This window comes from Biomphalaria glabrata, chromosome 11, assembly GCF_947242115.1.
Source record: "Biomphalaria glabrata chromosome 11, xgBioGlab47.1, whole genome shotgun sequence".
In the NCBI taxonomy this organism is placed as follows: Eukaryota; Metazoa; Mollusca; class Gastropoda; family Planorbidae; genus Biomphalaria; species Biomphalaria glabrata.
This window is the reverse complement of record NC_074721.1, coordinates 37,133,002-37,146,436: the sequence shown is the minus strand read 5'-3', so window position 1 is coordinate 37,146,436 and position 13,435 is coordinate 37,133,002. Positions and strand designations below refer to the sequence as shown.

The following is a 13,435-nucleotide window of genomic DNA, read 5'->3' as shown; positions in this document are numbered from 1 at the left end:
TTCAACGTTCTATTTTCCCTTATTTCTGAATCTCAAGCCGTGTTTATAAGTTGCCACCACTTCGACACGCTCCGTTTCATTCGTGTCGCGATGACATATCGATGTTTATTCCTGTGTTTTATCACGTGACGTGGCTTTGAATCTTTGATTCTAGTGTGTGTGTGTGTTTATAAGTATATGTATAAATATAGATATGAGCCTAAATAAAATACTTCCTGCTATACAGTGTTGGGATAAGGGCTACTTTCTTAGTAATACATTACTTTTTGTGGTGCAACAATTGTTTTAATTGCATAAAGTAAGAATAACAATTCTGTAATGTGTTTAGGATATTGTCTCTACTATAGACATTTTTAAGCAATATATTTTACTTTCTTTAATATGTTTTATTAGCGATGTTTTTTAATTGGTTAAAACAAGTCAATGATGTCAAGAAAGACAACTGTACAGTGACTCTAATGCGTTACATTAACATGAATTTGTACTTTAAAATTAAGAGAGCCAAATTGTATATACTACAGGCTTCGTATGTTCCTTCAAAGTCCTTAACAAAACCTCCCGCAGGATGAGAGTTCAAGGCAGCGGGCAGGGATCCAACTCGGGACTGTATACGTGAAGTCCAGAACTCTTACCACACGACCACGCAAGCTCCTTTTTATATTTTATTTCCCAGAAGGCTCGAATAAAATCCTACTGATCCCGAATGCCATGCTTATAAATATTTCAGGTCTACATCTTAACGCTCTGGTGTGATCAAATAGGTTTATATATAGCGTCATGTGATTTATCACTAGATACAAGACTAAGGTATACTATTTATTAATTATCTTTTCTTCTTATCTTATATAATACAGTCGTTACTTAGTTCATTGGTTAATATGCATGATTAAATGCATGACACGTATGACGTGATCATCTTCTATTTTGAAGTAACGTCTGTATTATATAAGATAAGATAAGCTAAAACTTGGAATAATTATTCATTGACATAGACAAGAAATAAATCAATAAAAAAAGGAACCAATTAGATATTTGATTACTGGTAATTATTTTTTTTTTGTTTAACAGCCAAAGGGAAACTAATACTTCAGTATTCACAGATCTGGCTAAATTAATTTAATTTTAACGCTATTTCTCCCTGACGCATTCTCCGATCAAGTTGACACTTAACACAATTATTTATTGTACCTAAGAAACACGAATCAATATACATCCAAATCGTGTAAAACATTTCCCCGTACAGTTACCAACATGGCTATTGGCATTTACATTTAAATGGAACTAGAATGAGGATATAGAACTACGTAAATTAAACTTCTGATTTAGCACTCTTAACATCTATATCTACTGGATCTAGATCTAAAATATAAATTTGGAATAATGTAGATAGAATTTAGATAAGATTTATGTAAAAATAAATGCCTAAATAATCTTTAATTCACTGAATGCAATATTAAATTTAAAAATAGTAGATTGGTTTTAGTAACTTATAACATTGCAATATTGATCTAGACATTATGAAAAAATCTACACTAGAAGTCCAGAAATTAAAATTATATACAAACATAAATGTTTTCTTTTAATTTTAGCAGAACTAATATTTATATTTGTAGTGAACATTTCTTGTACATTTTAAAAATATGTTTCACTTAGTTATACCGAAAATACACAAAATGGCTTTCTTTGTTAAATATTGTAACATTACCTCCCTTACATTTATGTAATTATTTTAGAATTTGTGTATTTTTATGAAAAAATCACTTGCATAATTAATTTTATAAACTAAACGGTTTGCTATTACAAAACCATAAGTAGCCGTTGCACCAAAATTTTTCAAGCCGCATCGCATGGTGAAATAATATTTTTCATTTTTCTTCTAGTTTTTGAGATCTGAGTGTGACAGACGGACATTTTGCACAAACCAAATTGCGGCTTTTCCCCTTATGGGGGCCGCTAAAAATACTCAATTAGTCAAATAATTATTGGTAATAAATTATGTTGTTTGATTTCGAAAAAGGAAAATAGCTTGTATATTATTGGTAAATATATATAGTTCGTCCATAGTGGTTCGATGATGACCACTTTGTCATCCAGGGCGCTGAGGGTTTTGCACTGGGGTTTTATGCCTTTGTTTTTTTTCTAAAAGCTTTGTTTTTATATTTTGCTTGTTTCTTGGTGATGTAGGAGGTAATAACTATCTTTCTATCTCTATTACTGCTTGCAGAGTCTTATAATTGGACTTAATGTTACGTCGGGGACTGCACACATAATGAATCTAAACAAAATGTGAAATTTAATATGCCTCTTAAGAGAATCTCAAGCATCCACTACATGAAGAGGACTCAAACACGAACAGAGCGTAGTTTGAGCTTTGTCGTAGTATACTTTGGCATTTTACATCCCGAGAGGCTATCTTTTCCCTTTGCAACTTCTTGTTTGACTGATCAGGCCGATCGTTGCTACACAGCTGTTGGGCATCACCAGTCGCCTTTTCACTTAGTTCAAGAAAAAAAAAACAGCAAAAAATATATGCAATGTATACTTAAGTCACCTAAAAATCAGATCAGGTAAAAAATAGATCAGGTGAAAATCAGATCACGTAAAAATCAGATCACATAATAATCAGGCTAGGGATAGAGACAGGTGATAGGTCTTCAAAAACACATCTACACACACACATACACTAATGTAGTGAGGTGCGATATTTCTTCAGGCCGCAGCGGCCGCCTCAATAGCTAGATGACAAAACAACGTGGACACTGTCCATTCTACCTGTTTCCCTTGTCGATGTAGTGTCTGTTCGTTACTGGACCTACGTCTCCACTACCTGTTTGTGCCTGGTTCTACACCATGTGTTTACGTATGGCTGCAGGTGTTTAGTTTACAATAAACAGAATCTAAATCGGCCAATGAGTTGCCTTATCACTTATTTAATTCTATGATAAAACCCGCCATTAAAAATGTTTTTTTTTGTTGGCAGTAACATCGCAGTGCTTTCATTTCCTAGCCACACAACATTGGCCCGAGTGAACAAGAGAATGAACAATTTACTGCTGAACTGTATTTTGTATGCCATTCTCGTCTGTCCTATAAAACGTAAGTATTCTTAAGACTTTGCATGTAACAACAAACCATTGGAAAAAGAAAATTCATAAATATATACATAAACCTCGATATGCTATGAAGAATAAAGTCGCAGAGATAGATAAACAGTAAAAAAAATAGATAGATAGATAGATAGATAGATAGATAGATAGATAGATAGATAGATAGATAGATTAAATAGATAAACAGAGCGATAGATTAGATAGATAGATAGATAGATTAGATAGATAGATAGATAGATAGATAGATAGATAGATAGATAGATAGATAGATAGATAGATAGATAGATAGATAGATAAGATAAGATAAGATAGATAGATAGAGAGATGGATTAGATAGATAGATAGATAGATAGATAGATAGATAGATTAGATAGATAGATAGATAGATAGATAGATTAGATAAATGGATAGATATATATATATATAGATAGATAGGTAGATAGATAGATAGATAGATAGATAGATAGATAGATAGATAGATAGATAGATAGATAGATAGATAGAAAGATAGATAGATAGATAGATAGATTAGATAAATGGATATATATATATATATATATATAGATATATAGATAGATAGATAGATAGATAGATAGATAGATAGATAGATAGATAGATAGATAGATAGATAGATAGATTTTGGATTGTGGTAGTGGATGAATGTATTTTTTTCTTCCTTTCTCTTTCTCTCTCTCTCTCTCTCTCTCTCTCTATCTCTTCACCATCTGTTTTTCTCCAGGCTTTCCCCCCCCCCCCCATTTCTCTCCCTCTCCTCTCACCTGTTCTCTCTCTCTCTCTCTCTCTCTCACTCTCTCTCTTTCCAATTCTTTCTTTCATATTGCATACATATTGTCAATAAAAAGAAAAAAAAACCTACTCTGCACTTGGCATTGATTAAATGGAGTACGGAATAAAAAAAATTAAATCCGGGATTTGTTGACATTTATTCAAAGCCTTGAACACCAGGCTAAGAATTATATCCAGGATTTTAAAAAATTTTAGTTCTATTTTTAAAATACAGCAGCGCAGACAAATCAACCAAAGAAAGTAAATTCTTCTCCCCAGATTTTTGTTAACATGCTTAATTTGTCATAAACAATTAAAGAGAGATACAGAGAATAAATTAAAGTATTAATATTTTGGTCCCGTGATAGAGTATTGTAAATTGCAATTCTTTGATTTTCGAATCTTAGTGTTAAAATGTGTGTACCTTATGGAAGCCTCTAGTCTAGATGAACTAGTACTGCATACTGGCTCTGCACGTGACACAGAATGTTGATGTTTTGTTTTTCTGTCGTAACATCTACTCCCCTCTCCCCCACTTGTTTTTTGTTTTGTTTGTTTCGTTTAGTTTTTGCACTCTACTCATCTTTTTTTTTTTTTTAATGTCAGTTATTTATCTAAGACTTGATAACCGGACTTTGTCTAGAGAATCATCTTTTTTTATTATTAATTTCGTTTATAGATCTAGACTGGACATCGGAACTTTGTCTTGAGACTCAACTTTTTTTTAAATAACCTTTATAGATTCAGACTTCACATCGGGACATTATCTAGAGCAGCGGTTCTCAACCTCTGGTTTTCAACGTCCTTTTAATATTTCAAGCTTTATCTGTTCGTTCTCCAGGAATCAGAAGTCAGAGCGTGGAACTTGTCTTGAAGACCTGCCAGTTAATACTTAATCCTAATGACGTAGTGACGTTTGAGATTTTTGTTAATACTACAGGGGCGACGCAAGAGTTGTGGCCCTTGGATGACATTTATTTACGTAATGTAAGTAACTTCTATATCTAGCTGTCACCTAAATAAAACGGACAATGTATAGATGTAGGTATTTTTAACTGCCTCCGAAAAGAAAAATGAAACCTATAGTATTATGTTGTGAATAAAATATAAAGTAATATTTCCACACAATGTAAAACGTGAATAGTGATTGTAATTGATCTCAAGACATCTGATTGTAATTTGGCAGGTAAATATAGCAACTAAATAACATATAACTCAAGATCATCTTCACCTATCCCTTAGTTTGTTTTTTTGTTTTTGATTTTAGACACATAGGCACAATTTAGGCCATGTCGTGCCTGCAGTCCCTTAAGGACTACTCTCTCTCTACATAACATGGGCTAAATTCTATACAGTTAAATCATTAAAATCAAGGTCTATTCACAGTTAAAGTAGTAAAGGTAGTAAAAATTTAATAATTTGGTAAAAAGCCCTTTGTCTGTTGGACCGTTGAAGCACCATACAAGAACTATCAGCCGTCTTTCTCAATTCCTCTCTGTCATTTGCCTTGGATAGAATTTCATTCACTGACAGGCCTGTCCATTCTTTGATGTTGTCTTCCCATCGCTTTCTCTGTCTGCCTCTTCTTTTTCTTCCTGGTTCTGTTCTCTGAAGGATGGTCCTTGCGAGCCCTGAAGACCTTGTGGTGTGGCCATTAATTTTGAGTTTACGTTTTTTGACAGCGGTTAACAGGTCATCGTGGGGTCTAATTTCTGTATCAAACCTGAGTCTTATCTCTTCATTCATGATACGGTCTTTGTATTGTGCGTCATACTTTATAGTTTCTGCTCTGTACTTTTTCTTTAACTTTAATGTTAACCAAAGGAATGATTAATGCTTTGCATTAATAATTACTACTTTAATAGATCGCGACATTCATCTGCAAAAAAATGTACAGGCTCCATGTTTTAAATTAAGACTAGATAACATGAAAATTAATTAAAAAAAAAAATTCCTTGATATTTTTTTACTTAAAAGGACAACAATGGTATAACAAAAAAAAGTTTAATGGATGTACAACAAGTTTTAGAAGGTCAATTTTCTTTTTATGTTCAATGTATTCTAATACTATTGCTTGATAAATGATATACACTAAGAGCATCTAAGAACACAGTAAATGCTGGTATATATGGCTGAGAGATTAAATATATTTGCACTTTAGCTTGGCTCGAGGTTCGACACCTGACTCAAGCAAGGCCAAAAAAAAAGCAGCCCTGAAAACCTTACAGCAGATACCGCCTCCCCCTCGCTGTTCCACAAATGAGATCATGAAAGCAGCGCTATACAAAAGCCTATTAAAAATATGCATTAGAGGTTGGGCCGTTTCATTTTTATGTGGCTCGGGTGAATAAAATTGAAACATTGCTAGCAGGGCCGGTCTTAAGCCACTGCAACCTATGCGGCCGCAGTGGGCCCCGCACTTTCATAGGCCCCGCCCGAATTCTAGGTCTAAATTATTAAATTAAACCATTTTAATTTATTATTAAAGGGTTCCTGGAATTCTTCTGAAATTGCGAAATATATGAAAAAGTCATAAAAATCCCCTGAAATTATTTAAATCTTCTAAAACTCATGCAAATCTAAAAAAGAAAACAGATAAAATTGTCATTTTGGGGTGTCATTGTCAGCTTTCATTTAATAAAAATGTAATAATTGAAGTTCAAATAATTAATTTACTTTAATAGTCACTGGCATACAAATATAGATCTAAATCTATCTCGACCTCTTCAAAAATAAACAAAAAGCGATATTTCGCTAATCGATTGTAAATCTAAAAGGCAGATCTGAATGTTTATCGGCTTTTTGTTGGAAAACTATCATCTACTGTAGATGGCTCATAATGTTAATTTGACAGTGATTTTCTACTTGGTAAAGAATGAATAAAAAGCAAAGACGAATTTATTTTCTAATATAAAATTTTAATTTTCACTTATTATCTTTGTCTCTGCTTAGGCTAGGCCCCGCGCCATCCGTTTCGCATAGGGCCCCGCAATCTGTAGGACCGGCCCTGATTGCTAGCCTGACAAGCTCCTGGACTTTTAATAATCTTCTCAAACCGAGATTGAGATTTTGTAGATCGGGAAATTAAAGGCGCTTTGTCGTGCTGGCCACATGATAACCTTTCCACTTTAACGATCGATAATTTAAACAGATCGTCTTTAGATCATCTGAAGTATTTGACGTGTGTGTGTGTGTATTTATTACAGAGCTGGACATCAACATCTTGTCACGTGAACATAACCAGGGATGGGTGTGGCCACGTCAACGAGTCAATGTGTGGTTACTGCGAGCGGCAAGGGAATGGAGGGTTTTATCTTCTGTTTCCGAGATTCCAGGCCGAGGGTTACACCTACGTTGATAGTGTATGGGAGGGGAAGGCAGGGTCAAAGAGTAACTACTGGACTTTCTATTCATCCGGTAAGTACGTTAAGAGCAAGACCCACGTTGTTGTTTTTTTTTTTTTTACAAAACTTGTATCAACTCACTGTCTGTCTTTCTGTCTGTCTGGTAAAAGTTTGTACATATATTTCTCCTGCAACTTTTCTCGGATCAAGTTGAAACTTTGCGGGTGTATATGAATCACTTAAAAGACAAAAAAAAATATATTCAATTAAATGCTGTTATGTTTTTGTCTCTCTCGTTTTCTCTGTCTTTCTCTCTTTTGTTTTCTTTCTCTCTTTTGTTTCTCTTTCTTTCTCTCTTTTTGTTTTCTTTCTCTCTTTTTTTCTCTTTCTTTCTCTCTTTTGTTTTCTTTCTCTCTTTTGTTTTCTCTTTCTTTCTCTCTTTTTGTTTCTCTTTCTTTCTCTCTTTTGTTTTCTTTCTCTCTTTTGTTTCTCTTTCTTTCTCTCTTTTTGTTTCTCTTTCTTTCTCTTTTTTTGTTTCTTTTTTTCTCTTTTGTTTTCTTTCTCTCTTTTGTTTTAGTCTCTCTCTCTCTCTCTTTTGTCTTTACATTCTCTCTCTCTTGTTTTCTCTCCCTCCCTCTCTCTCTCTCTCACTCTAGTTTTCTCATTCTCTTTCTCTCTCTTTTGTTTTACTCTCTGTCTCTTTTTTTTCTCTCTCTCTCTCTCTCTAAATCTCACTCTCATGTTTTTTTTCTCTCTTTATTTTTTTTCATTTCAGTCTCTCTCCCTCTCTCTTGTTTTCTCTTTCTGTCCATCTCTCTTTTGTTTTTGGTTTCTCTTCTCTTCCCTTCTCTTATTTCTACAATCAATCTTAATAAAGTTTGTCTCTCTTTTTTTTTTACTATTTTAGAATTTGATCCAAATGCTATTTCCTACAAATACATTGGCTGGGACACTTACTGGAGCACAGTCTACTCATACCTGACTGGCGGCTTCGTACAAGGTGTTGTAAGACACGAACTCTACCTCCCCCGCACTCTCGCATCCAGCTTTCAAGTAGGAACAAAAACTGGTGATTTCATCAACGTGTCAGACACTTTATACATTCAGCCTACGTCTACTCTACAGGAAGATGTTGTTTTCGTTCTAACCAGAACAAACTGTCAATTTGTCTGTGGGCCTCTGAGTAAGTCCATGGTGTCTAATTAGAACAAAGTGTCAGGGGCTGCCTAGTCGTGTGGTATGCACTCTAGACCAGCGGTTCTCAGCCTTTTAAGCTCGGCAACCCCTGTTTACAATATACCACTCTGCCGCGACCCCCCCCCCCAATAGACACACACAGCAATAGAAGAATAGACAATAACAATCCTTATTTTTAATGATCTTAGGCGACCCCTGGCAAGTCGTCAATCGACCCCCAATGGGGTCGCGTCCCACAGGTTGAGAACCCCTGCTCTAGACTGTCGTATCGACGGTCCTATGTTGAAAACTTGAACGTCACCCACCTTCGGTAAGATTGGGACAAGGATATAACAATCTTCAACAAAAAAAAATCCGAAATATGTAAAGCAATTTCCACTGTCAGGTGTTCTGAAAACAACTATGTTGATAGTTTTTAATTAGAACACATTATCTTTTTGTTATTTGTTCTGCAGACAAGTAAGTAAGTTAATTGTATTTTGTACAAAGCTTACATCAACTATGTCTGTCTAGGAAAACGTTTTTACGCGTCATTTCTCCCACCCCCAATCTTGGATCAAGCTGAAATTTTACACAATTTTTTAATTTACACAAGAGTCATTAACTAAAATAACCAATTAGCTAATTAACTATTGGTAATTACATATTTTGTTTGGCATCTCGAAAAAGGGAAAGAAATAGTACCTGACAGAAGTGGTGGTATAAGCTGAATTAGTCCCCTTTATAGGTCGCCACTTTAAAGTAAGTTGGTAACAAACAATAGATAACTATACAATCTTCTATTGTCATAGGCACCTCACTAGCAAGGTGGTCAGTCGGCTTTAGGAAGTTTGATTCACTAGCAAGGTGGTCAGTCGGCTTTAGGAAGTTTGATTCACTAGCAAGGTGGCCAGTCGGCTTTAGGAAGTTTGATTCACTAGCAAGGTGGTCAGTCGGCTTTAGGAAGTTTGATTCACTAGCAAGGTGGTCAGTCGGCTTTAGGAAGTTTGATTCACTAGCAAGGTGGTCAGTCGGCTTTAGGAAGTTTGATTCACTAGCAAGGTGGTCAGTCGGCTTTAGGAAGTTTGATTCACTAGCAAGGTGGTCAGTCGGCTTTAGGAAGTTTGATTCACTAGCAAGGTGGTCAGTCGGCTTTAGGAAGTTTGATTCACTAGCAAGGTGGTCAGTCGGCTTTAGGAAGTTTGATTCACTAGCAAGGTGGTCAATCGGCTTTAGGAAGTTTGATTCACTAGCAAGGTGGTCAGTCGGCTTTAGGAAGTTTGATTCACTAGCAAGGTGGTCAGTCGGCTTTAGGAAGTTTGATTCACTCGCAAGGAGGTCAGTCGGCTTTAGGAAGTTTGATTCACTAGCAAGGTGGTCAGTCGGCTTTAGGAAGTTTGATTCACTAGCAAGGTGGTCAGTCGGCTTTAGGAAGTTTGATTCACTAGCAAGGTGGTCAGTCGGCTTTAGGAAGTTTGATTCACTAGCAAGGTGGTCAGTCGGCTTTAGGAAGTTTGATTCACTAGCAAGGTGGTCAGTCGGCTTTAGGAAGTTTGATTCACTAGCAATGTGGTCAATCGGCTTTAGGGAGTTTGATTCACTAGCAAGGTGGTCAGTCGGCTTTAGGAAGTTTGATTCACTAGCATGGTGGTCAGTCGGCTTTAGGAAGTTTGATTCACTAGCAAGGTGGTCAGTCGGCTTTAGGAAGTTTGATTCACTAGCAAGGTGGTCAGTCGGCTTTAGGAAGTTTGATTCACTAGCAAGGTGGTCAGTTGGCTTTAGGAAGTTTGATTCACTAGCAAGGTGGTCAATCGGCTTTAGGAAGTTTGATTCACTAGCAAGGTGGTCAGTCGGCTTTAGGAAGTTTGATTCACTAGCAAGGTGGTCAGTCGGCTTTAGGAAGTTTGATTCACTAGCAAGGTGGTCAGTCGGCTTTAGGGAGTTTGAGCCATGAGTTCGAATTTTTTAATAAATACTTTTGAAAAGGCGAATACGGTAAAAAATTCACTCTAATATTCCTTTCTTCCTCCCCCGCTTTCATTTTCCCAGCTGGTCCAGCATGAAATAGTGCTTAGCAAAAACCGTTTGTAAAAGTTGTCTGTCTAGATTTATTACATATTTAATGACATGACTGATCCCAAATAATTGATAAAATTGTACTTCGTATAAGCTTTTTTTTTTTTTTTTTTTTTTTTCAAATTTATTTTTTTTGTTTTTTTCTTGTTTTTGTCTATCTAGTAGCTTAAAAAAAAAAAAAAAAAAAAAAAAAATTTTGCCCTAAATTAGATACATTTAACAGTTCTTATAATTAACTAAAGGTTTAGTTTTTACTCAAATTTCACAAAAAGAAAAAGACTTTTAACTGATAAAAAGTATCGAAATTACAAATCAAATCTAGATGATTAACGCAAACGATGAATACAAATGATCGATTCGTCTTAAATTCAAATTATATTTATTTTACTTTCTGTTAAACTGCCTAGGTGAACAGTTCAAATTGGAAGATCTCAGACTTACTTTTAACAAGACACTGGCCACTATAAGTGTAGTAAATCAATACTACCCAGCAGAGAAGGTTAAATGTCAAGTATTTTCTGGCTATATAGAGGTAAATTTGTGTGTATATATATATATATATTATAGCTTTTATATAGCGTTACTTTCATGTTTATAGCATGCTCAGAGCGCTTTGGTCCACTCTTAGTTGTGGACCAGTGGGGAGTTGGGGGTACATAGGAGAAGGTATTGCAGTGCTGCATTCAGGCGCTCAGTAAACACAACTTTGCCCGAGTCGGGTGTCGAACCTCGAGCCCCCTTCATAGGTAGCCAAGCCGAGCCAAGTGCACTTAGCCTCTCGACCACGCAAATTCCTAGTAATGAAACATCTGTGCCATTTTAAGTCTCGATAGAGGATCTTTTCGCTTTGCAACTTCTTATGTAACTAAAAGGCCAATAAAAATATACCAATAGTTGATTCTTTGTAAGGGATGTAACTCTATATAAAAAAATCAATTTTGCAGTTTTTTTCCCACCAACTATCAATTATGAGTTACTCAACTTTTGTCTAGCAGATTTTTGTTCATTATAATGTTTTGTTTTTTTTAAAGATTTTGTTATTAGAATCTAATGCCTACAGTAAATTTCATATATTTTATTGTTGTACCGAATAAAGTAAAAACAATCTACACCAGAAAAGCTATTAGTAAGCCATATATCAGGCAACAGCAATAGTCATGACCCAATCTTGCAAAACCTGATGCCCATTGGGCATATAATGTATAGGTCGTCTGTTTCTGTGTCCCACGGTTGGCGAGGGCGCTATGCGGACAACATAACGACCAACCGCCTCTACCACATGGTATATAGCTTATATAAACAAAGATGCTTGGAAATTAGAGCATCAAAGATTGGAGTACATAAGGCTTATTTTCAAGTCCGAAGATGATTGAGGAGTGCAGTGTTTCACGTGGTCACTCAGCTTCAGCTGTGACCTACCTATTTCGCTATATTCGGTGTAGACATAACCGTTGTCCACCAATGGTTGATTTAGATTCTCTACATCAGTGAATTTTTCTATTGGGCTCCAACGTGAATCCCGCGGCCTTTGAAAGCAAAATATTGGAGTGTAACATATTGGCATATTATCGAAAGTTATTATCTGCTCTTTGGCCAACGTTTAACGAGCAGGGTATCTTGTGGCCAGTGCAACGACAAACCACCTTTACTTTTCCTCAGCTTAAGTCAGGTACCCATTAGAGTTGGTTGGACTAGAATTTATCACTTTTTTTAAACCTTAAAAAAAGAAGCAAAGTTTGAATAAATTTAAGTATCTTACCATTTATTATAAATCACTGGCGTTCATTCGAATGAGTTAAAATGGCCCAGAATGTCGATTAGAGAATCTCTGCAAATTCATTGGTTTTCAAGGCTGATTCAGGCAATCCCTTCGAAGCTTCAATGCACTCATGAAGAAGGATGGGACTTCTACATATTTGTCCCAACATTTACAATAAATAATGTGATATGATCATTCTGTCTTTCGTAGTATATTGAAAATGTATGTTTTATTGATTATTTATGTATTATTTTTAATTAAAACATTTTGCTGCCCCCCCCGCCCCCAAACCCAATAGAGGAGTTCATTTGAACATACCAATTAAAGTTTAACATCATATATATATATATATATATATCCCATTAATCCATTAATCACATCTTCACTCCAACTACTTGCAGGTTAACCTGGCAACTAGTTTATCGTGGCAAGAAACTTCTTGCACATTCTCTGTCAATGAAACAAGTGGCCAGGAAACATTGCCTATAGAAATTAGAGTTTTTGTTCCATTCCTTCAATCGTCATGTCGACCTACTGAACTTATAAAAACAGGTAAGGACACCATTTTTATTAGCACATTCGTACTTTCAATATAATGACTTATCATGGACTAATTTCCATTTTTTATACACATTTATAAGCCTTTACAAATATCTGTTATAGCCTAACAGTGCCTTTTGTTACACGGGCTAATACAATTGGACCGATTTATAAACACACACTCACACACACAATTGTCTTACGAACACAAACAAAACTGAATTGGGCGTCAAGCTGCTTCCACAAAAAATCTGTCACGGGCAATGCCTGAAGCCTCTTCCCACCTGCTCTAAGAACCTCCATGAAAGTGTGGCGTTAAGTTGTAGTACGATGTCCCTGTTTGCGCTTTCCTAAAGATTGAGTTTGGGGTGTAAGCTAACATTTAGAATTAGATATAGTCAGAGACACTTTCTTCATCTACAACAACAATGAATGCAAGTGGCATTACACTTGTAGTATACATCATGTATGATATTCAATATAAATGTATGTTTTGTAAAAGTGAATTTTATTTTAATTTCTATATTAATTATGTTTACATTATGATTAGTAATTTACTGCAGACAGTGGAGTAGCTAGGAATGTGCTTTAATTTTGCTTGACCTCTTTGGGCGCCCTGCATTTTGCGTAATATTTAATTTTTAATT

General features: G+C 35.4%; 1 protein-coding gene across 2 annotated transcripts; it reads left to right on the top strand.

The window, feature by feature from the left end:
* The first annotated feature begins 142 nt into the window (after nt 1–142).
* On the top strand, nt 143–13,426 carry LOC129921651 (uncharacterized). 2 transcript variants are annotated; one of them, XM_056003830.1, is made up of 7 exons: nt 143–298; nt 3,008–3,096; nt 4,735–4,880; nt 7,100–7,310; nt 8,145–8,420; nt 10,897–11,021; nt 12,650–13,426. In XM_056003830.1, the coding sequence occupies exons 2-7, from the start codon at nt 3,039–3,041 to the stop codon at nt 12,842–12,844; spliced, it is 1,011 nt and encodes a 336-aa protein (XP_055859805.1). In that variant the 5' UTR covers nt 143–298; nt 3,008–3,038; the 3' UTR covers nt 12,845–13,426. The 2 variants fall into 2 exon arrangements, with proteins under 2 accessions (XP_055859805.1, XP_055859804.1); XM_056003829.1 differs by having other exon boundaries at nt 187–298; nt 2,981–3,096.
* The last annotated feature ends 9 nt before the right edge of the window (nt 13,427–13,435 follow it).

What these genes read in the sequence shown, in the direction of transcription:
- LOC129921651 (XM_056003830.1), top strand. Translation starts at nt 3,039, where the DNA reads ATGAACAATTTACTGCTGAACTGTATTTTGTATGCCATTCTCGTCTGT. An exon ending in ATTTGTCTGTGGGCCTCTGA is followed by an intron (nt 8,421 to 10,896) that starts GTAAGTCCATGG and finishes TAAACTGCCTAG; the next exon opens with GTGAACAGTTCAAATTGGAA. An exon ending in TATTTTCTGGCTATATAGAG is followed by an intron (nt 11,022 to 12,649) that starts GTAAATTTGTGT and finishes AACTACTTGCAG; the next exon opens with GTTAACCTGGCAACTAGTTT.